Source organism: Exophiala aquamarina (genome assembly GCF_000709125.1).
Source record: "Exophiala aquamarina CBS 119918 chromosome Unknown aczIA-supercont1.5, whole genome shotgun sequence".
Classification (NCBI taxonomy): Eukaryota; Fungi; Ascomycota; class Eurotiomycetes; order Chaetothyriales; family Herpotrichiellaceae; genus Exophiala; species Exophiala aquamarina.
The window spans coordinates 1,906,492-1,928,356 of NW_013550583.1; the positions used below are offsets into that span (position 1 = coordinate 1,906,492).

The 21,865-nt window shown below is 51.2% G+C and overlaps 6 protein-coding genes across 6 annotated transcripts; 1 reads left to right on the forward strand and 5 right to left on the reverse strand.

The window, feature by feature from the left end:
- Positions 1-1,160: 1,160 nt before the first annotated feature.
- Positions 1,161-4,655, forward strand: A1O9_07344 (uncharacterized protein; the record flags this gene model as incomplete). Its single annotated transcript, XM_013404290.1, has 1 exon — positions 1,161-4,655. The coding sequence occupies one exon, from the start codon at positions 1,161-1,163 to the stop codon at positions 4,653-4,655; it is 3,495 nt and encodes a 1,164-aa protein (XP_013259744.1).
- Positions 4,656-6,742: 2,087 nt separating this feature from the next.
- On the reverse strand, positions 6,743-7,558 carry A1O9_07345 (peptidyl-prolyl cis-trans isomerase, mitochondrial; the record flags this gene model as incomplete). Its single annotated transcript, XM_013404291.1, has 4 exons — positions 6,743-6,929; positions 7,008-7,114; positions 7,192-7,361; positions 7,489-7,558. 4 exons carry the CDS (start codon positions 7,556-7,558, stop codon positions 6,743-6,745), a joined length of 534 nt encoding a protein of 177 aa, XP_013259745.1.
- Positions 7,559-8,612: 1,054 nt separating this feature from the next.
- Positions 8,613-11,370, reverse strand: A1O9_07346 (uncharacterized protein; the record flags this gene model as incomplete). The annotated part of the gene is made up of 2 exons (XM_013404292.1): positions 8,613-8,990; positions 9,040-11,370. 2 exons carry the CDS (start codon positions 11,368-11,370, stop codon positions 8,613-8,615), a joined length of 2,709 nt encoding a protein of 902 aa, XP_013259746.1.
- Positions 11,371-13,182: 1,812 nt separating this feature from the next.
- A1O9_07347 (hydroxymethylglutaryl-CoA reductase (NADPH)) lies at positions 13,183-16,748 on the reverse strand (the record flags this gene model as incomplete). Its single annotated transcript, XM_013404293.1, has 3 exons — positions 13,183-13,552; positions 13,607-16,350; positions 16,413-16,748. The coding sequence occupies 3 exons, from the start codon at positions 16,746-16,748 to the stop codon at positions 13,183-13,185; spliced, it is 3,450 nt and encodes a 1,149-aa protein (XP_013259747.1).
- A 1,107-nt stretch (positions 16,749-17,855) lies between these two features.
- On the reverse strand, positions 17,856-19,094 carry A1O9_07348 (uncharacterized protein; the record flags this gene model as incomplete). Its single annotated transcript, XM_013404294.1, has 1 exon — positions 17,856-19,094. One exon carries the CDS (start codon positions 19,092-19,094, stop codon positions 17,856-17,858), a length of 1,239 nt encoding a protein of 412 aa, XP_013259748.1.
- An 837-nt stretch (positions 19,095-19,931) lies between these two features.
- Positions 19,932-21,029, reverse strand: A1O9_07349 (uncharacterized protein; the record flags this gene model as incomplete). The annotated part of the gene is made up of 3 exons (XM_013404295.1): positions 19,932-20,372; positions 20,431-20,760; positions 20,826-21,029. 3 exons carry the CDS (start codon positions 21,027-21,029, stop codon positions 19,932-19,934), a joined length of 975 nt encoding a protein of 324 aa, XP_013259749.1.
- Positions 21,030-21,865: the final 836 nt, after the last annotated feature.

The window sequence follows — 21,865 nt, forward strand, 5'->3', positions numbered from 1 at the left end:
TCTGAGTTCCTGCTGGAAGTCACGGTGGCGGTAGTCACGGTGAACTTGCTGTACATACGCATCGTTCGAGGGGATTATGCTCCACCGTATATTGAGAGGACAATGTTCTACCGTAGTGACATGTCATCCGGCGCTTCCACCAATAACAGTCCAGAAGTCACATGGGGCCCCTGCCCCATCAATCCGTATTAAGAAGTGGTCTAGCCCGTGTGTCAAAAGTTGGGATTATTGGCGGAAGGATTAGGGCTCGCATGGCTAGTCGCGATCCTGAGTAGTCTTCCGTTGCTTAAATGCTGCTGTCGTTGCAGCAAGTGTCAAGGCCAACCATCTTCGAATCGATATCTGTTACACGGATAAGGTACGGAGTGCCATGTAGAAGATTACTTTAAGCAGGAGGTGGGTTGTGAACCTGTTGTGTTTAGGAAGCCAACCGAGATCACAACATGAGGCGTCACTTGTGGCAGACCCATGTCTCCGCCAGGATTTAGATGGCGATGTGGGTTTACAAGATGCGATGTGAATGCTAGAGGATCAGGCTTGGTGTGCATTTGGGAGGCAAGGGATTCACGCCAGAAATAGCAAAGCGGGCCTGGCTCCCTGGCACTAGTCTGGATAGTCCCGGCAAACAGTGGGTTCCTTCCGTCATCCAACGCCTCCCAGTGGTCGCTCCGAGGGCGTTAGTGCATGTCGTACCACGCCTTCGTTTTTGGTGTCACTGTGTCTCGGTCGTTCTGCAAGACTGCCAGACTGCCACTTCTGCTTCCGCTCTGCTTCTCCTCTTCCGAGCGCCTGCGCCTCTTTCTGCCTGTGACCTGTGATCGCAACCCAACACACCCTCAACCATTTTTTATACTCCATCCTCACTAATTCCTCTTCGTCATTTGCTGCATACCGGTCATCAACCACTGCATCTGAAACATTTACGATTTCCTCACCTTGACTTCCTCCTTCTGTATATCCGCACCTGCTGATCTCTCTGTAATCAACAGTCCACAGCCTGCACGCTCTCATTGCAGATTCGATCCGATCACCTTCCTTTTCTTCTCTTCTCACTTTTACCAGCTCCACGGAATTCGCTGCGAAACCCGAGGCACCACTTTGAACAATGTCCTGCCGTTGAGATGAATCCGGTCCAAATGAAAGATACGGGCTTGCATACCATGCCACCCGAAATGTACTCGTCGAATACCGGTGCCTCCGCTCAGCCTTCTCCAACTCGACGCCTTCGAGTCCTTCTGTTATCGAATCTCAGCCACTCGCTGGCAATTTTCCTCTGTCTGTTTGGCGTCTGTACCTCCTTGGCGAGCGCCGCCCGCGTCGAATTTCAAAATTGTCTTGACAGAAGCTATATCTCATCAGTTCCCAGACTCCTCCAGTTCGATCCTCTCCAAGCCAGGGCTGTCTTTGTCAACACGGGCGACAATAATCTCAATGTCACCATCTACGGCAACGTCACAGGGCGAACCACCGACGCACCCTATCCCGCTCCTGATGATCCTTCATGGTCCAATCCGAATATCACCTTTGGGAAAATCCCCGACTTGAGTGAAGCCAACAACAAGTACACCACTCTCTTTGCTAGATATACCTTCCTGAGCTACACACCTTGGATTGCCGAACCCAGCAGATTTTGTGAGTCGGTCCTTCAAGAAGAATGCCCTCTTGCGCCTGCATTTTATGTCAACTCTTCCGATCTCAGCCAGCTTCCAGCCTTCTCTGTCGCCCACGACTTATTCTCCAGCTATGCCTTTGCTTCTATTCAAGCCACCCTCCAAATTCAGTCAGGCGATGCCAGCGGCAATTACCTTGGTTGCATCACTGCCACTATCACTCCCGATCTTGGAAGCTATCTCAAAGGTCTTCTGAGGTATCTGCCTCTAGCCATTCTTATCGTTGTTGGCGTCGCCACTATTTCCGCCGCCGTCTTCAGTCCTTGGGGCTCCAGCGATATCTTTCATTGGTCCAGCAATTTTGGCCGGGATGAGGATCTCTTACGTCTCGTCACCCCCGGCTTCGGTGACTGCCTTCAATACATCCAATTCGTTGTGCTGACTGGTAGCCTCAGCCTGAACTATCCTGGATTTTACCAACCGGCCGTCAGCCGGGTGAGCTGGTCGTCTCTCATGTTTAACATGAGCTTCGTCTCGGGTGGCAATGGCACTGAAAGTATAGTCGATGGCATTTATGAGCTTCGCAACGATACAAAATATGGCCTTGACGGCATGAGTCAGCTAGTTGGTATGACTTCTGACAGAGATATTTGGGCCGACATGATGGTATGGCTGGTCGTTGTTGTCGCAGCCGTCTCCATTTTGACCCAACTTGGCTTTGCTGGACGATATCTATACCGCCGAGTTGCTGCCGTTGAACCCGAAGACCTACGCTCAAAGAACATTCCTTTCACCATCGGCAACATCGTCCGGGTTGTGCTCAACTTCTTCCTCCTTCCCCTGACATCTTTGTCCTTCTATCAACTTGTAATCGCAGGACGTGGTCCCACTTACTCAGTGGCCTTGGCCGCGGTGTCACTGGTCTTCGTACTCGCTTTCTCTGCTCGACTTGTCTTTCTATTTATCCGAACAAGGCCTCGATCTTTCCTCTTCGACGACCTCCTAACTCTTCTGGCGTATGGCCCTTTGTACAATACCTATTGTGACGACGCCGCAACTTTCGCGCTAGTCCCTTTGATGGTCAATTTTCTGCGTGGCATCGCAATTGGTGCTGTTCAACAATCGGGGGTGGCACAGGTGGTATTACTTGCCATCTGTGAAATTGTCCTGATTCTCACCATTAACGCCTTCAGACCGTTCCCATCTGCTACATCCATGAACATTTATCACACTTGCTTCTCCGTCATCAGACTCATTACGATCCTCCTGTCCATAGCTTTTGTACCCTCATTGGGAGTTGCAGATTCCTCTCGAGGCTGGCTCGGATATGCTATTCTAATTATCCATGCCTGTACTCTTGTGTTTGGATTCTTCTTGAATGCCATACAAACACTTGTTGAAGTGATTGCCCGGCTAGCAGGTGCAGGAGGCCGCGATGAAGACACTGGCGGTGCTACAAGAGGTGGACTGAACAAGGTTTTTGGCATGCGACAACTATCTCGTCGTTTGCCCCGTCGAGAGCACCCCCGTCACAGCATGTCATCCAACGCTGCCATGCTCTCGGCTCTTGACAATGAACAGAAACAATTGCAAATGGCTAAGACTCGCTCACGAAGTGTCTCCGCGACTTCAGGGGCGTTGATGGATGGACCCAGACATTCCAACAGAATCAGCTCAAATCTTGATAGTCGCACCATGGGCCATTCCACCCCAGACAACGGAAGTACCATTGGCAAACGACTTACACAGAGATTGAGTGGAACAAGTTCAGTTGGTGCTATCGTCGGTCTTCACCACAAACAGACAGAGTCAAAAGACCCCTATTATCGACCTCCACGTCGAAACACCATGGATGCCCTCGGATCAGCAGACAGCAGACCAAGGATACCCCTCGCGGGTGCAGGCAGGGGTGGTAATAACGATCTAGCCGTGGACGATGACATCGGAGAGGGAACCTCGACCCCCGTGCGAGCAGAAAATGATGACTTCGAGGATGCCATCAGTGAACGACCCGGCCCAAAGAAGGACTACGCAGTCAGGGAGGTCGACTTCTATTATGGTGTTCGAGGGGCTGCTCTTTCAAGCGGAACCAGAAAGCTGAAGACTGGTCCGGCTGATCCCACAGGGCGCGTGTCGACGGCAAGAGGTTGGTTCAAGGGCATCATTGGTGGAAAGACCAAGGAAAAGAACAAAGGCTTTGAAGTTGTTCGAAGTGCTCGAGCACCTCCTCCGGGTCTGTTCCCACCAACCCCTATACCGGAGGGCCAGGTATCAGAACCATACCACGACGAAGATCTCCCGCCGCATGGTGAGAGCAGTCGAGCAGATCGTACCAGCATCAGAGTTGCGTCACCAGTCCAACAGAGACACAGCCTTTACGATGACATATCAGTGGATGATTCTGATGAGGATGAGCGACCTGTGTCAACTGTCCCGAAACAAGCGCCATCCTTGCCTTTGATCGACTCGGTCGGTGCAATAGAATTGCCTAGCCGTATTGGCTCTGAAGCTTCACGGAAATCTCGCAGACGACCGCCGGCAGGAGAAATCCCAGATGTACCGGCTCTACCGGCTCTACCGGCCGTACCGGCCGTGCCTCGAAAGAGTTCCCGAAGGCAATCAGGAGGTGATTCTGGCGACAGGTCAAATGTCATGCGGCCTCGAGTTGCTGCCGTTGGTCCATCTGCATACACCCACCAAAGTCCATACAAGAGAGACTCTCAAGGTTTGAGTGCGAGTCGAATTCCGTTCTCTAACTCTCAATCGCCAGGGCGAAACAAGCGCTACTCAACGGGAGCCGAATCAACCAATTCAAGTGTACTGCGGGACACAGATGAGAATCTTCAAACACATCCATCTTTGACTACACAGTTGCATCACTCCTCCTCAGCCCTGGGTGTACATGGAGCTGATGTCCGAGACGATCGGCCATCTAATATGGGATTTGTTCAACAACACCGAGCAAGCGACCATATACACTACAGCCCAGATTCACCCGAGTTTGAGGGAAGCGCAGCCGAGATATATGGCCGACCTGCCTGGTGAATGCCACGCGTCCTACTGAACGACATAGCAAATTTTCCCCAGGGGCCGCCCAGTCAGATTTTGATGAGCTACACGAATCTCAACTTGTAATCAAAATAACACAACTTGTTATAGGGTGGATGGTATACCAAGCGTTTATGGGCACTTGCCCTGCACTACAACGTCAGATTGCCTGCAAGCCGTCGAGCCTGTGAGTGTTCTGGTGAGAGCTTTGCAATTTCTGGATTGTTTGAAATACTGGGAAGCCAACTGTTACGACCAACAGATTGTCCATTCCATTTCCCGTTTTTTTCTGTTTCTTAGCGAGGCGTACACGGAGACCCAAAAAGAGAGCGGATCGGATCTTTTTGTTTTTTTGGCATGACCTGTCTTTAGGGGAGGGTTATATACTTCGGCATTTCATGCGAAAGCTACGCCTCAGGTTCGTGGGGAGTAGGAAGCACGATAATTAGCGTGAACAGGGATGGGATCGGAACCCTGAGATGGGTGGATGGTGGATATGAAGAAGCATGAAGGTGAAGAGTTCGCATCAAGGGAATGCACCAGACCAAGCTTGATGGAAATACATATACTACACATAATACCACACAAACATGACATATGTTATGCCTAAGATCTGTGGACACGGCCACCTGGCTCATTTCGATCCTCGGAACCAAGACGTCTTTGCACCGAGACTCCCCGCCTGGGATGTAACTGTATATTGCAAAATTTATGTCTGCGGAACCAGGCAGTGAACGTGCTTGCCACCGGCGTACAGTAGACCTCGCCCAGGTCCACATACCGCCAACTCAGCTACCTGTACCATCGAGTGGCCATGCCCTCTATCGCTATATACTATATAATAAGGGGTCCCTCCTCCGTATCCGAATCTCACAGCGCCATGTCAAACGGCTGTATCTACGCAACCATCCCGAACCCCGGCCTCCCACAACGGTAGGGCACCTCGCGTTGTCGCCCATCCACGTGTACGGTACGTGCCAGCCTGCCGCCACGCACCACCGTGAGGCAAGGTCTCGCGCCAGGCATGGGCGAAGGACCCAACCCGGTATCTAACGCGATGGGATGGGATGGGATCGGATGGCCAGACAGCCTCCATACCCGTCCAACAACCGTGGAGGTTTCCCAAGAGTCTGTTCCACGGAGACCTCGTCGGTGGACAGCTGGTAAGGATCTGTGCACCTGACGGTGAATCTGGCCGAGGCACCGCGCGAGCTGCGTACGAACGTTCGCCTGCATCAACGCGTGCTGCTGTTGCCTTCGCCGCTTGTAGTTAGTGCCGCGCAAGGTGTTGCTTCGTATTGCGTTGCTCTTGCATATGTGTGTGTACCTACATCAGCGTCACGTCTCGTAGGCTCAGATCAGCCGATGGCCAAAATCTCCCTTCCCCTTTTGAACGGGTGCTCGGGGTAGATAGATAGGAAGGTACCTGAGTATGTGGCTACGAAGTCACGTATGTGTCACTCACGACACCCCAAAATCCGCTAGAGTAGATAGTAGTTTCCTTGCGGTAGTGGCTGGCGAGCCGGCGCAAGTGAGCTTCGGGCTCACCACCTACTCGTCGGTATTAACTGCGTACGGAGTACTGCGGCTTACAAGAAACCCCGTACTCGCGGGGCCTGGACAGGAAAGCTCGAGTATGGCGATCAACCGAGCATGTGAAGTGCGGGGCAGAACGGAATTACAGGCCTCGCAGAAATTGAAACTTGTTTATTCCCGGTGGGATTGTGAAGGTGGGGTAGAGTACGCCATCACCACGACAAAAAAGCAGGACCAGAAGCCAGAAGCTTCGTGAGACGAGGCAATCTTTGCCTTTAGTATCTAGTCTGGTAGGTAGAATCAACTTTTCATTTACCGACTATTAGAAGTATGTCGGTAAACCTTGGACGTCCTCGCTACGTAGTCTTAGTCTACCTGTTGAGGACGTGGATGGAGATAGAAGTCCTTTTGTATCACACACTTTTGACGGGTTGCGATGACCGCCGATATGCAGTTCCAGTCTTAATCTTAATTCTCGATGCCGCAGACCGATGTCAGCTTGTCATTTCCCTTCCCGGATTGATTTGATTGTGGAAACATCAACTCTTCTACTGGGCACCACAGTCCACGATGGTGGGCTTGAATCTTGTGCTGACTTGACCACTGCCAGAGCCTAGGGCCTCGAGCTCTTTGACGACCTTCATGCTGTCTTCGTCGGCAACCTCACCAAAGACGACGTGCTTGCCATCGAGCCAAGAGGTGACAACGGTGGTGATGAAGAATTGAGATCCGTTACTGTAGGGATTGTGTTAGTAGAGAGGTAGATGAAACACAGAATGACTGAGGTCTGGGGAAAGGATGGGGTCAACGAACGTGTTGGGACCAGCGTTCGCCATGGAGAGGAGACCCGGTCGGGTGTGGGCTTTCTTGAAGTTCTCATCGGCAAACTTTTCGCCGTAGATGGATTTACCACCAGTGCCCTAGAAATCGGTCGATCAGTATGTGGTCGGGTAAATAGAGCTGTTTCTCTTGATATCACATCTTGGTGTGTACTAACATTACCACGGGTGAAATCTCCACCTTGGAGCATGAAGGATGGGATGATACGATGGAACGCGCTGCCTTTGTAGCCGAAGCCCTTCTCACCAGTGCAAAGAGCACGGAAGTTCTCGGTAGTCTTGGGAACTACATCGTCGTAGAGGTTGAAGTTGATGCGTCCTTTTTTGGCTAGAGGGAAGATGAAGGTCAGTGACAGGTTCAGACAAGAAAGGCGAGCTCGTCATAGAAAGGAAGAACCGGGTAGGAAGCGTAGATAGAATCGTAGGCAGATGGGTTACATGGGGTGTGGACTTACTCGCGCCAGGTTGAGCTTTCTCGAGCTTCGGATCGCTGTATTCGACCTCGAAGAAAGCGGTGATAGTCATGTTTGCTGGAGAAGAGGAGAAGAATCTGGCAGATGAAAGTGGATGGTTGTTGAAAAGAGATTGACGAGGAAGAGAAGTTGGTAGACGTAGCGGGGTGAGAGTGTGGAATGATTTGAAAGAGTTGACACGGAGGGGCAGGGAGTTCATTTTTGAATCAAGGGCCAAAGGGCAGGAGCGGCAGTGGCTGTGAGGGGAGGGGCGAGGGGCAGTTGCGCAGGGTAAAACTGTCTTGGCAAGTGGGATTGGGATTGACTGAAGGACGAGTAGTAAGCAGGTGTAGCGCTGAAGCAGGAACGACTCTCGAGCTGGATCACACCTTCAATCGAGGAGAGCTGCACGTGATAATCACACGTGACAGTAGTGTAACTGTGTCCCAGAAGTTAGCATCACCAGTTGTCTGATAGCAATATCAACAGTATCCCATTCACATATACTCTCTAGTACACTTATGAAAACAATGGGAAGTAGGATTCCACTCACTATACCAACTTGACAATCGCTAAACGACAATGTCTGTCCAAAGATGTCAAGCTATTGAAGGCCTAAGCCGCAAAAGAGAACGGGATGCGGTGGTGGTGGAATGAACTGGGTGATGATTTTGCCGCGGAGCCGATCCGGTAGAGTCCAGGGATAATCCTGCTGCAAATAGGAAATACGGCGAGATACGAATCCAAAATCTATGGTACAAGAATGCTTCGACTTCAATGGTTCGGCAGGGTCAATTGGAGTTGGAGATGGAGTTGGGAGCTGGGAGCTGCAGCCCATGCCAAACACGTCAAATAAGGGAAAAAAAGACCACTTCTCCTGCCAAGTCCGGTTCCCGAGTCGAGTCCATCAAAAGGTGCATAGCGTCATGACTCGTTTTCAAAGAAAAAGGGGCTGTCTCTGGTCTCTGTCTATTTATCCTCCACCTCGGAGTTTTGATATGGTATTAACTTATCTGGTGGTAGTGATGATACATTAAAATACATATGCACTTGTTGATACCGGATAGATCTGTCCCAGTCAATCCCCTCCAGCGTTGAACGGGTAATGTTTGGTGCTGAACCACGCTTCAGCTAAAATCTTCGTCGCGACCAGCCTCGATTGCCATGATCCGTGACACGAGCTCCTTGGTCTCACGCGCAATCTGGAATGCCATAGGTGGGAGTTTTTGTGTCGATTCTCGACCCTCTGTCAAGCTTGTCTGGAGAAGGTTGTGGCGACAGTCTTGGAGTATTTTGAGAATTGGTCCAGACTTTTCTGCTAACAAGGCCTTGTAAGATGTCAGTTCGCCTCCAGTCCTTTCTACCGAGCTGATGATATTCTCAATCGTGCCTGCAATGGTCGAGATATGGTTCTGGATTGTGTTCGTAGGCTCATTGCCGCGGATCGCATCGACCAACGAGGTAATGGATTGGACTAACCCGTCCGTCTGGTCCTCGAGATACATCTGTTTGGGGTGTCAGTGCAGCAACAACGATGCTTCTTGGCAGTCTTACCTTGAGGTCCTCGAGGTCAGCTTCCTCTTGGCTCGTTCCAAACCCAGCTGTAGATTTAATCCCTAGTCCAGGACCATTGATATACGCCGAGCCACCACGCTGATAGAGACCCGAGCTGGCTTGATTGCTGTTCGTTCTAGCCTCGGATGGGGTACTCAGCGCGCTATACACGCTCTCCACTGCACTCCGTCTTCTCAGCGACTCGACAACGTTGAAATATCCGTTGCTCTGGAGAGGCTCCAAAGTTGGCTCATCATCATCTTCAAGTTCCCCTGCAGGTGTGGGGCGAATCTTGACAGTATGGAGAAGATCCACCACAGCAGCTGTCAGATGGGACGCCGCTGCATCTACGAGACTGATAGGGGACAACCCTTGTGCAGAAGCAAAATTTTTCGAAGCTGTGATCAGATTGTTCGCTGTGGCCGAAACTTTGCTCTTCAATTTCGCCCTTCGTTTCGTCATCTCGTCCTCCTTGTCTGTAGACGGTGCAGCATCAATATCCGACGTGATGCCTCGGACGGCTAGTACGACAACTTTCATGTGATCAAGTACCGCAGCGGGTGTTTCCGATCGGGCAATGCGAAGTAGCTCGTCGATGGCAATTTGGAATTTAGTGACATTGACGTCCTTGACCAAGCCCCCTTGGTCCTGTAGAGCGGCTCCGTGTCGAGCAACATCAGCCCGAGAGATTGTAAGACCAATTGAACTTGCTCGAACACTTCGGAGTTGGGTCTTGGTCTTGACATAGCGACCTTTCCATTCCTTGACTTCCTCCTCGAGCTTGTGCACTTGTTCTTGGAGCTTCTCTTCACGCTCAGAGCTGCCGGTCCCAGACTCCGCCATATCTCTCATTTCCTGAAGATACAACTGGCCTTGCCGACTGACTTCATCTGTCAAGTTCCGCTGCAGGTTGAGTTGCTCTTGCAAAACACCATGGTCGTGGTCAAGTTTGAGGTACTTTGTTTTCCATAGTACGTTTTCTCCGCTGTAATGGGGTTGCTCGGCTTTAAACTTCTCGATCTCTTCTTGCATTGACTTGTTCAAGTTCTGGGCTTCCTCCAGTTTCTTCTCCAAATCTAGTTTGGCCGCTTCCCATTCAGTGCTATCCGCAGTCAATTGGCGGATTTGTCGATCCTTCGTTTCCACAGTGGATTCGAGTTCTGCCATCTTCTCTTGCAACTCCGATACATTCGTCTGGCCAAGCTTCGAATTATAGGGCAAGCTAGCGCCGCTCTGAGAGGTGGCCGACGTGTCTCGATCGCTTCTCGGGCTCGCAAGCGAGCTTTCTAGCCCGAATGCATCACTTGAGCGGTCATAGCGAGAACCGGTTGGTTGTGTGTCATCCTCGTCCTCTACCATGGTGCTTTTGTTGGGAGTGATTGTATTGCTCTGAAATTGCTTTGCCATTGGACGACCGAATTCAGCAGCAGGCTGGTTGTCAAAAGGTGGAAGGCTTGAAACAGAATCTTGTCTCTGAGAGAACCCTTGCGACCCAGAAGGACCAAAGGTTTGCGATCTTTGCGGGCCGGGAAAGGCGGGAAGTCCATTCGCCGACGAGACACTTCCGGGGCCTCGTGATCGTGAACGGCTGCCAGGCCTGTTCGCTGTGTCAGGTCGGGAAGCAAATTGCGGGAATCTCCTTTCCAGTTCGCAGAAGACGTCCGTGGAAAGATCCCTAAAGCGTGGTGTCTGCAAGGAGGACAATTTCTGTCGGGCTTGGTTGCGTTTTTCATGAAAGTCCGAGCGTGGTTGGAGGAAGTTGGGGACATTCTGAACGCGCGGGGGTCTCCCCGGAAGCGCTGCACCGGCTTGTCTTCTTTGCAATTCATCGAAGACATCGGTACTTAGTTCGTGAAACTGGACAGGCGAGAGTCGCAGCAACTTGTCTCTGGCTTTATTGGGACGCGGCGGGACCTGCGAAGCACCTCTTAAGTAACCCTTGAGGATCGTATAATGCTGGAACAGTTCAATCTCCATCTTCTTATATTTCCTGCTCTGTTGGTCGGATATCGTGCCATCGCTAGAGCGCGAATTCGCGATCGATGCAGCACGGGATGAACCTCGCGAGCCGGAATCAGAGGGACGACGTTGACCCAAAGGTTCGAGCTGGCCAGGCCCGCCAAAACCAGGAGGACCATTGATGGGAGGTGAGCGGAGCGCGGGAAGTGCTTTGTTGGGACCATAGTCGTCTTTGGGTAGAGAATATGCGTTCAGAGGAGCGTCGTTTCTGGGGATCTGATTGTATGCATTGACTCCGGACCATTCACTGCCAGTGGTCGAGACGGGCGACAGTTCGCCTCGACTTAAGGGCGGTAGAGTTGCGGCCTGCATACCTGTGGCCGTCTCAGAGAATGGAGGAGAGTCGAGGGAGGATGTAGAAGGAGAATGATGAACGGAAGAAAGGCGTCCCGGGATACTGCCTGATCGAGGTAGGGGAACTGGACCAGGTAGATCCGGCCTAGTCTTACGAGTTACCGAGTAGGGTGTGAAAGAAAATAATGTGAAGCAGGAGGTGTCGGAACGTCCTGCGACAAGGGTGCGAGAGCGACGGATGTGCAGGCGCGATTGGGAACCAAGCCTCTGAGGAGGGTACGGAAAGAGGGAGGGGTTCGAGGTCAAAACGTCACAGATCCAGACTGTCCAGCAGACGGTGTACGGAGTATTGGGCTTGATTAAACGAATGTACGGCTCCAGTGGTGCGCGAGAGAGATACAGATGTCGAAAAAGAGGAAGACACAGGAAAGAAGACGAAAGGAAATGTGTGGTGAAGACCGAACAAGGTAATGGTTGGTGAAGAATTGCAACTTGCAAGGGGTTCGTGAGGAAGTGGAAGCAGGTGAAGGGCCTGGCGGGCATTAGCGAGACGAATGGCAGCTCCAGGACTGTCCAAAGTTAGGCGGTCAAGTAGCAGCTAGCTATCTTGACTACGAGTAGCTTAGCTAACTTGGTTAACTACACTCAGCGCCGACTACCGAGTCCTTACCTAAGTTCCTCCGTTCTCCGTGCGTACCTTGGGGGGAAGGGCTGCCACTAGGAGCCCGAGGCACCAGTATTACCACCTGGACGAGGAGGAGCATTTGCTGCACGTCGAGCAGAAAGCAGAGACCCTGAATAGCATCTAGTGTTTACCTGCGTTAATCGCCATCTTCGTGCGAGCACATTCTATGCTTGAGCATTGAGGTGCTGGCTACTAAGGCGACTAACAGCCATACCACCTAAAGTGCATGCATACGAAACCCATCCTTTGTTTGGTCCAGGACCGGTCAAATTCCACAACAATGCCTTTTGATTCCTAGGGGTACAGCCGGATTGCATTCCTTTGAATGTTTCTGCCCTGAGCAACCAGTACAACCACTCATGCAGCCGGATATCTTCATGCGCGACATGATCTCACTCAGCCACGAGATCTTCCATCTGTTCCTGCACTCCCCCCCCCTATTCCCCTTATCCCTTAATCCGCATTATGGGCGGTGAACTCTGAAGAGCGCCGCTTTGAGTCTAGCCAGGGCGTCAACCCCTCCATCCTGACTGGTTTATCCACCCGTCATCCCCCAATCTCTTCCGCTTATTCGATAATCACTGCTTCTATGGGTTCTGGTGGCTTTCGACTTGCCGCGGCTTAGCTCCATTTCTCGTCCACTTCCACGCAGATGCTTCATCCACACGTTTGCTTGGTGTTCCGCAGCCTTGACGCGCCGTGGCCAATCCCATGCTGTACTCAGTGCGAAGGAGAGCACAACCTCATATTTATATAATTCAATCATGAACCACGTTTTTCGCTATCCGAAAACTTGACCTCGTGTATCTGTCTGGGAAGCCTTGTAGCGTTCGCTATTTCCAGAACTATTACTGCCACTTGGTACTCCGTACTGGTTACTAGCACTAGTAATAACTGGCTATTGAAGCCTCCTTTCTTGGTGGCTTCATCGTGCTGCCCATGCAGTGCATCACAGACACTCCGAGACCAGTGTTCCAACACATTTGTTGGCGCCTGCTTTCGCATCCAAGTGTATGACAACCATCCGACTGGGCGACTAATGACTCAATACCTCCCAAGGTGGTCGGCTGCCTCGAAACGCCATACGCTAAAGTCCCATATATACAGTTCCATTGTAGGTATAACAACACCCAGGCCCTTGCAACCTATCGACCATTGGTCATCTGTAATGAGGCACGTATATTGGATCCTCCTTGTGCGCGTATAAAAGGCTCTACCGCCGCAGAGACCGGCGTAGTTGTCCGAGTTGGTACAGCGCTACGGTTAAGCGCCATGTGAGCTCTCACCAAATGCCCTGCAGCCAGAGCTCCGCAAAGACTCAGTTCACCTGCCAGCACACCAGCTGCCACAATCCTCGCCAGTTGCCGAGCGTTATTACCAGGTGTGGTCGGGTGCGAGCCACGTACACCGAGCAATTCAAGCATGGCCGATTGTGCTTCGAGAATCGTGCCACCACCAATTGTGCCAACCTCGACCGAAGGCATCGACACACTGATCTGTAGGCTGCCATTGTTGCTGAGAAGACATTGTTAGCCATGTGATGCCGTTGAGCATGATTAATCGACTTACTTTTTCATGATGGTGATGCAGTTGGAGCTCTCCACGTTCTGAGCAGGATCCTGACCAGTGGCCAGGAACATGGCGGTAACAATGTTGGACGCGTGGGCATTAAACCCACCAATGCTGCCTGCCATGGCGCTGCCAATTAGATTCTTGGCAATGTTCAACTCCACGAGTGTATCAACGTCAGTCTTGAGCACACTGCGGACAACATCACCGGGAATGATGGCCTCGGCTACAACAGCTTTGCCTCGTCCATCAATCCAGTTCACTGCCGCCGGCTTTTTGTCGGTGCAGAAATTGCCTGACAGTGTGATGGTCACCATGTCCTCGAAACCACAGTCCATTGACATGACAGACAACGCTTTCTCAACGCCTTTGGAGATCATGTTCATTCCCATAGCGTCTCCAGTGGTGGTCTTGAATCGAATATAGAGATATGTGCCTGCCATTGCTGTCTTCATCGACTGAAGACGAGCGAAACGACTCGTGGAATTGAATGCATCCTTCATCTGGCGTTGTCCTTCATCCGAATCAAGCCACACCTTGGCTTCTCCGGCTCGTGCTAGCGTGGGAAATGCCACACATGGCCCACGAGTCATGCCGTCACCGGTAAGCACAGTTACAGCACCGCCTCCTGCATTGATGGCTTTGCATCCACGACTAACACCTGCAACGAGCACGCCTTCAGTGGTGGCCATCGGTAGGAAGTATTGCTGCCCGTCGATGACAAGAGGACCAGCAACACCCAGAGGAAGCGGAAGGTATCCAATGACATTCTCACAGCAAGCTCCCTGAACTAGTTCATAGTTGTAATCTTTATATGGAGTCTTGGAGGTCTCCAATCCTGACGCAAAATTCTTCGTGGTAGGAGTTCGGGACACGACAGCCCTTCGGACTTTAACCGCACGGACAAATGATTCAAGACGTGTCATAGCTTCTGGGTTCTCCAAAGTCTTCTCAATGGCATATCCTGGGATTTTACCTCGCAGGGACAAGTCGATCAGTTCCTCGTCTGTGAGATAAGCAGCTTGTCTCTCTTTCAGCATTTGCTCACATTCCGCTCGTGATCTGGTAGAGCCCACTGGCAAAGCAAGCTTTGCAGGTCTCTGTCTAGGTGTTTGAGGAAGTTCAAGCTGGGGCGCTTTGAAAGCTCCGCCGGGTGAGGGTGCAGCAGATTGCGGCTCTTTCAGACTCCATCTTGCCGCATTGAATAGATAGCCATTCAGAATGAGGCTTAGGGTCAATGCAATCAGTACCCATTTACTGAGGACAGGATCTTCGAAGCTCTTGAGGACGCCCTCGATGACGCGTCCTCCAACCACGTTGAAGAGCTGATCGGTATACTGATAGTCGAAGAATCCAAGCTCATCTCCTAGGCCGGTTGAATCTAAAGATGGGTGTAAGAGCTCATATTTGATGGGCGACAGAACAGTGACAAAGGTCTCCAACTTCTTGCTCTTCGCTGTGACATAGATCGCATCGAGACCATTCTCAGCAACCTTGAAAGGGTCAATGGGTGAGGGAGTCAGAACACTGGGGATTGTGGCTCCTGCAGATTTGCCCGCAAGTGTGGTGCGGAACGGGATCGTGCACAGGTTGATAAGGTTGATGATGACGAACGAAGTGACCATCCATATCTTGAATTTAGGCACGCTGCTGGCCTTAATCTTCTGGCCGAATATATTAAAACCTCCAGCTTGGTCGGGTTGACCACTGGGCCAGTCATTGTTAGTGGCCACATTCTCGGCAACTCTGTTGCTGATTCCATCTTCTTCCAGGGCCTTACGAAGAGCAACATGTCGCTTGATTCGGTTGATTTCGAGCTTGATGCACAAAATGGTGGTATAGAAGGTGAACAGAAGTGCACAGTCGAAAAACAAAATCCAGGCGGCGAGAAAGCAAAACTGTCTAAGGCCGCCTTGAATTCCGGAAGCTGCGCCCAGGATGAGCAGGGCAATCTCAATGGCATAATCTCTCACAATCTCAAAACCTGTGTCTTTGACGGCTATCTGGATGGCATCTTGAATTGAATGCGGCTGATTGGAGGCGGCCCCGATGGCGTGACCGTTTGCTGACCCATTTTCTTGGGGTCGCCTCTTGGTGTCATAGGAAGCCGACAAAACAGCCTTGGTTAGAATAATTGACTTCTCGAAACCAATGGTGACCACTAGAAATGGTAGACCCTCCGACAGCAAAACCATATTAATGGGCACTCCAAGCTTGGTGGTGGTAACCAGGCCAAAAAGAAAAGCAAACAGGCTGGAAAGCAAGACGGAGATAGCCAACCAAGCATTCGAGCCAAGGCGCTTCATAGAGAGGAAAAGAGAAATAAAGGTCAGGTGCATGGACAAATAGCCTAAAGACATGATGATGATGTCCAGGGTCTCTGCATGCTTGAGAAGGTCGACGAATGAGGACCAGCCTTCGCTGAACCAGGTCTGGTATGCCCCACGTGAGCCATTTCCATTCAGATGGGCAGCCTTCATAATCCATAGTGTCTGCTGATCATCGGAGGATGTCTGGTGTGCTGGCAGTGTCTGTACGGCACGTAGGAAGTCGGCGAGCTCGGAGAAATGAGTATAGAAGGCTAGGGAAGTGTCGTGCGATATCGGCGAGAGCAGGTTCGAGGTAGTTGGGATATTAGTGGCCGTGACATTGGCCGGAATAGGAACAGCATGAGCATCTGGATTCAGCTGGGATGTGGAAGAGTCTGGAAAAATGAATGTGCTGAGGGCATAATGGTGGGGGCCCTAGTAGACAGCCGTGTGTTAGTTTGCAAATGTGTTGTAAACTCGGATGCGTGACCACGTACCAAGGATGACTCCGGGACTGTCGAATCTTCGGAGAACTGCCATTTCCAGGCAGTGCTTTTGGACAGCTCTAACGTCCGGCTTCCTTTCAAAAGGGCATCCACGTCGACTCGACCATTGTGTTGGAGGGACTTGACTCCACTGTCGAACAAGCTCTCTTGTAGCAAGCCAACGTATGAGGTGCTGGCCAGCAAAGCGATGATGACGATCGTATGAATGGGGTGCTGACAAGCGGTATGCGACAAAGCGAGGAGATTAGAAGTGAGGGTCCGGTTTAGCCAGCTGTCGCTTTTGCCTAGAGAGCGAAGTTGTTTAGGGAGGAGATGGGAGCCGCGCATTTTGGCAGGTTGTATAAAGGAGGTCGTGTGGAGGATATGTAGGACGATAGGCGACTAGTGAAGGAAAGACTACTCTGCCATGCTCGAGAGATACTTTTGCAGGCAAAAAGTGCTAGTAATACAGCATCCTGGGACAGGAAGTTGTCAGTGATAGACTTGAAGTTGCAGGGAAATTTGGGAAGGGGCGGGCCTCCATGCAAATGCAAGTGGCGGTCTAGGTGCATCTGGTGGGAAGCGGGTCTTGGGCGGGACATACCGACAAGGATCAATTATGGAAATGTTGTTGGAGGAAGCTCAAGGCGCGAAGGACGTGAACGATAGAACAAAGGAGAGAATTCGTATCGATAAAGAGAGGGCCTTGTGACTCGAGGGAGGTAGTGTTGAAAGGGGGAGTTTAATTGACGGCACGAGGTACTTGATGGTGCAAGCTGGTATAGAAGGAGAAGCAGGCAAAGGCTGCAGTTCGTTCACTGCGGATACCAAATAAAATTTCCCAGTCGGTTGGAAACAAGGCTAACCCAAACTCGGCAAACTGGCGATGGAGGAAAGAAGCAGACGGCGAAGGAGCGGAGGAATGCAGAGAAGTAACTATGTACGGAGTACCAGTACTGTTTCTAACGTGCTCGAGGGTCTAAGTGGATTCAACGGTAACGCGACTGTACGGTACGGACATTTCGCAGCGCGCACTTGGTGCCCCTGTAAGCCAGATCGCCGTATGCGGCCTGTATTCGAATATATTATTTATTCCTATTCAGTGGTGCGCCCACTCGGCTCTTCTGACGCCTGCAGGGCGCGCGTGTGTCACATGTCATCGGATCCCCCGCGTCTTCCACAGAGGCTCTAGCACTCCGTACCTGCATCTGGCTGATGTCCAATGGGCCACTGCATCAGACTGTCATCAACAACCATCTCCATCGTACATGCAGCTAATCAAAATCGGCCGTTAATCATGAACCCGCCTGGAAGTAAATGGCTTAGACGCTTGGGTGACGTGTCCGGACCTGTTGGTACGAGTACGAGTTACTTGAGAAGCACCAAGTCATCGATATACCAGGTTTGTATTCCTTCTGGCCACCATCAGCACCACCCCTAGCCACCAATTCTCGACTACAATTTCGTCAGAGTCGACCTAATAAGCCGCTGTTGCCCATCCGGAATATTCTCTGGATCAATCCGTGCATGCTTTTGCCTCTGGACTTCCTCCACTATCCACTCCCTCCAGACACCATCTAGCCACCTGGCTGTCGCTTGAGCAACCCGCAAAGGCACGAATAGAGCCAACGAATGCTCCCCTTCAACAAATTCCTGCTGAATCTTGTTCTTCCTACTCTTTCTCGCCAATGCTGCTTCCATGACTCGGTTTCTATACCCTTCATCACTAACAAAAGGTCGTTCCGTGTTCTCCCATAGGATAAGCAGTGGGCAATGCAGCCGTGAGAGCGATTGCTTGGCATGCCACGACATTTCTTGATACCATCCGGCCGGGTAGTTTGCGTCTTCTCCCCTGTCACTGTATTCTTCTGCCTCTGGGTATCCTGGCAATGGCGGCGACGGTCGCTGGAAGAACTGGAATGCCTGATACGGGGGAGTCACTAATTCAACCCGTCCATCATCCAGATCCCGATAGTCGAACTCGAGAATCTGCTGCAATACCCGAGGATCATATGCCGTCCACATTGGAAGCTTCTGCATCGAGTCAGCCAATGCCTTGCGGCTGCTGAAATATCGCTTTCGCTTAGCGATTCCCACTGCTGCCACAGCGCCCTTTATTCCCTTCAAGGAATCCAAATTACCCTGGGCTGCCTGGAAATGGTAATAGCCGTTCTCCAGAATTGGCTCACTCAATACCAACGCCTGGAAAAGCCGAGGACTCCACGAAGCAGCCATTGCGAGCACCGCTCCTCCCCAACTCTGCCCAAATCCTACCAACGGTGGCTTCATCTCGGTCTGGAAATAATTGACCATCTGCAGGATATCTCGCGAAGCATCGAACCAATGTGGTTCATCTCCGATTTCTTCTCGGTTCAGGAGGAATGATTGTCCTGCAGATGCGATATCTAACGCCCAGATCGCTCGAATCGGTGGCAGGTTGGGCTGGGAAAGTAAGTCCTGCATGAATGGTTCATATGCCTCTTTGTTGTCTCCCGGCGGTTGCCCATGCTGTACAATCAATGTCATAGCATGTTGACCGTCTCCAAGAGAACTTGCACTATAAGGCACGTATTGCTTAACGTGCAGCCGAAGCCTCGATGTCTGTGGATCCCGCACACCTCGTAGATATCCCCTGGGATGCGATGCCGGAATGACGTGTTCGTTGACAGTCCATGAAGGCGTAGTTCCAGCCATCGAATCCGACCGATGCAGATCTCAATATTAAGGCGTTGACAATTCAAGCATGTCCAACATGCAGAATCTTGATGCGCCTGGGCATGGGCAACAGCTTTTTATATGACATGTCACTTTGGATAAGCGACTATGCTTAGGTCTTTCCCTTGGCGGCCTAGTTTCCTGCGTTCGGTTGTGCAAAGTGTGGGTCGTATCGGGCCCCTCTGGCCGTACTTATATAGACGAATGCTACAGTACTTTCTGATGACAGGAACAAACCCCCTCCACGACTCTGGCACGTGCATCTTTTGCCCAATATCAATTCTCAGAATGGTCTTGATTCTAGTAGGCCTATGATGGCTACAACCCCCCGACTTTATCACAGTAGCCACATTTCATAGCCTTATATCGCACACGTTATTTTCCAGACTTAAAAAGCCCTGCGACTTGGCGCCGCCACCGAAGTGCTCCTGGAGACACCCCCCACTCAAGCCGCCCGCCCGGCTCGGATGAGCCCAGGGCTTACTCTGCTGACATTGTGCCTAATCAAAGCCCATCTAGTTCACGACCTGTTGACCAAATACTTAGGTACTCGTAAGTCGGGGGGAGTGGTCAGGTGTTTTTGTACCCGGCTAGCTTTAATTGATACTCTCCACTACTTCGAATGCTCTTGACTTTTTCCTTGACGTCAACAGTTTCGGTTCAGCATCGCCATGAGAGTCTACAAATCTTGCAACTACTTCCAAAAAGAGTATTGGTCAACGAGCGTAATTTGCTGTCGAAAATTGGATCTCCAGACAAGTTTTATCTAAATCCACGACTTTCTCTCACCGGAAGATCTCTTGCCGTCCCGTGAACTCACAACAGTGCACTCCAGTCCATGGCCTTGTAAGCATCCTTGACCGTCGTCAATTCGGGATTTCCACGCAACCCAAGGTCGTCGATGGTCACCAGTGGCTCCTCACCAGACCAACTCTTGTCCCTGAGCTCCTCCCACATCACCATCATCGAGCCCATCTCATAGCCCCAGCCTCCAGGGAAGATGTTGGCATACTCCTCCAGCGACGAAGCTTTCACATAGTGTGACGGCTTGCCTGTGGCCTCAGACCAATCCTCCAGGAGTTTGCCTGTGGTACTTTCCTCGTTAGACGCGAATACGAAGCGCCCCGGGAGAGTCACTTCCGGCTTCTTCAACACCGCGAGCGCAAAAATACCGATGTTTACAGTTGGGTTTCCGATTGCTCGGATTGGTACATCTGATGCGACTGGAGACAGCTGCACATATGTTCCAGGCAGTTTCTAGACGTCTCCAAGTTAGCATCTGTCCAATGGTCTCGTGCGGGCCGCTGCGACTTACCATGAAGGTGGGTGTGAAGACTGCATACTGGAAGTTGTTCCCGTACCAAGCAATCCACAAGAATGAAGTCTTGGCGTACAAGGCTTTGTCCGCTTTGATATAGTCATCGATGCGGTTTTTGGCCACGAAATGTGGAATCATATGCTTGCCGCCCGACAGCTTGCCGCCGTTGGGAAGTGTGCTCCAGATATAATGTTCGAGCGTGGGTGTGTTGGCTGCGGCCTTGGCCATGTTGACGCCCTGCGCATATTCAATTTCAATAGCCTTCTCAGGTCCGTACGTATTGAACGGCTCGAAGAAGTCCGTCGTTGCAAAGATGGCATTTGAGCCCTGAATTTGGAAAAGTAAGTGTCAGAATGTCACGGTGTAAAGACAGGAGCGAGGTTGGAGCAAACCTTGAACGCATCGACCAGAGACTCTCCATCATTGATGTCAGCCCTGACGACTTCAACTCCACGCTTGCCCAGTTCAGCTGCTTTCGTGCTGTTGGGGTTACGTGTCAATCCCCTGATTTTATAATTGCCGTCCTTAAGCGCGGCATTGATGAGCGACAGGCCTTGAGTGCCTGTAGCACCGACAACGGTAAGAAGTTTGGACATTTTGTTTGGTACTTGTGGCTCTTTGGTAGATTTTAAAGATGAATTGAAGTGATGTAGAGTATACCTCAGAATGCTGAATCCTCTTGTCGAACGCTGCTGCTGTTGTCGCCAAAGTTGGGATGAATTGTGCTCTGCTTTGATTCCAAATTCGAGCGCGCCATTGCAGTCCTTAAATAGCTTTCCACAACGATGCACCCCTGTGCCATGGTGCTGCTTGCATCCATGTAAATTCTGAATAATGGAACACGAACCAGGAACGCTGTCACTTTGACGAAGCAGGCACTCTATCCGCATTGCAGTGCCAGTGACGAGCTCGGAGGATTGTTGCTCATCTCAATAAAGCCTAGTCTTCTGCAGATGAATAATGCATGCAACTTCCATGGTATCCCTTGTGTGTTCAGACTGTAACATACTTGCATGTGCGGGAAGGAGTATATGCGGTGGTATTGAATAAGGAGGAAAGGGGAGTTTGAGATGGCATGTGGTTGGCTTCCGCGGACTTAGAAAACCCGGGTTTGCAGGGAAGACACATCATGCTGCTTTTAGAGTGCTGCAAGGTGACGTCGTTTGTTGAGCTCGCAGCCTGGGGACAACCGTGAACCGCTTTAGAGCATCGCGAATGCCTGCCTCTTTAACAATACTATACTGCCAAAGCAGCATTTGATTATGGCATACGAAGAGTGGAGCACTTCTGGGTGACTTTCTTCGTATGCATGTTTGTTAGTCACTCTTTATTTCCTCTCGTTGGTACAGTTGGTGAGTCCTCGAGATCGTGCGGAGTTCAGCCGAGTGCATTTTGGATATCGAGAACGGCTTGGCAATCGCCTGTTTCGGAT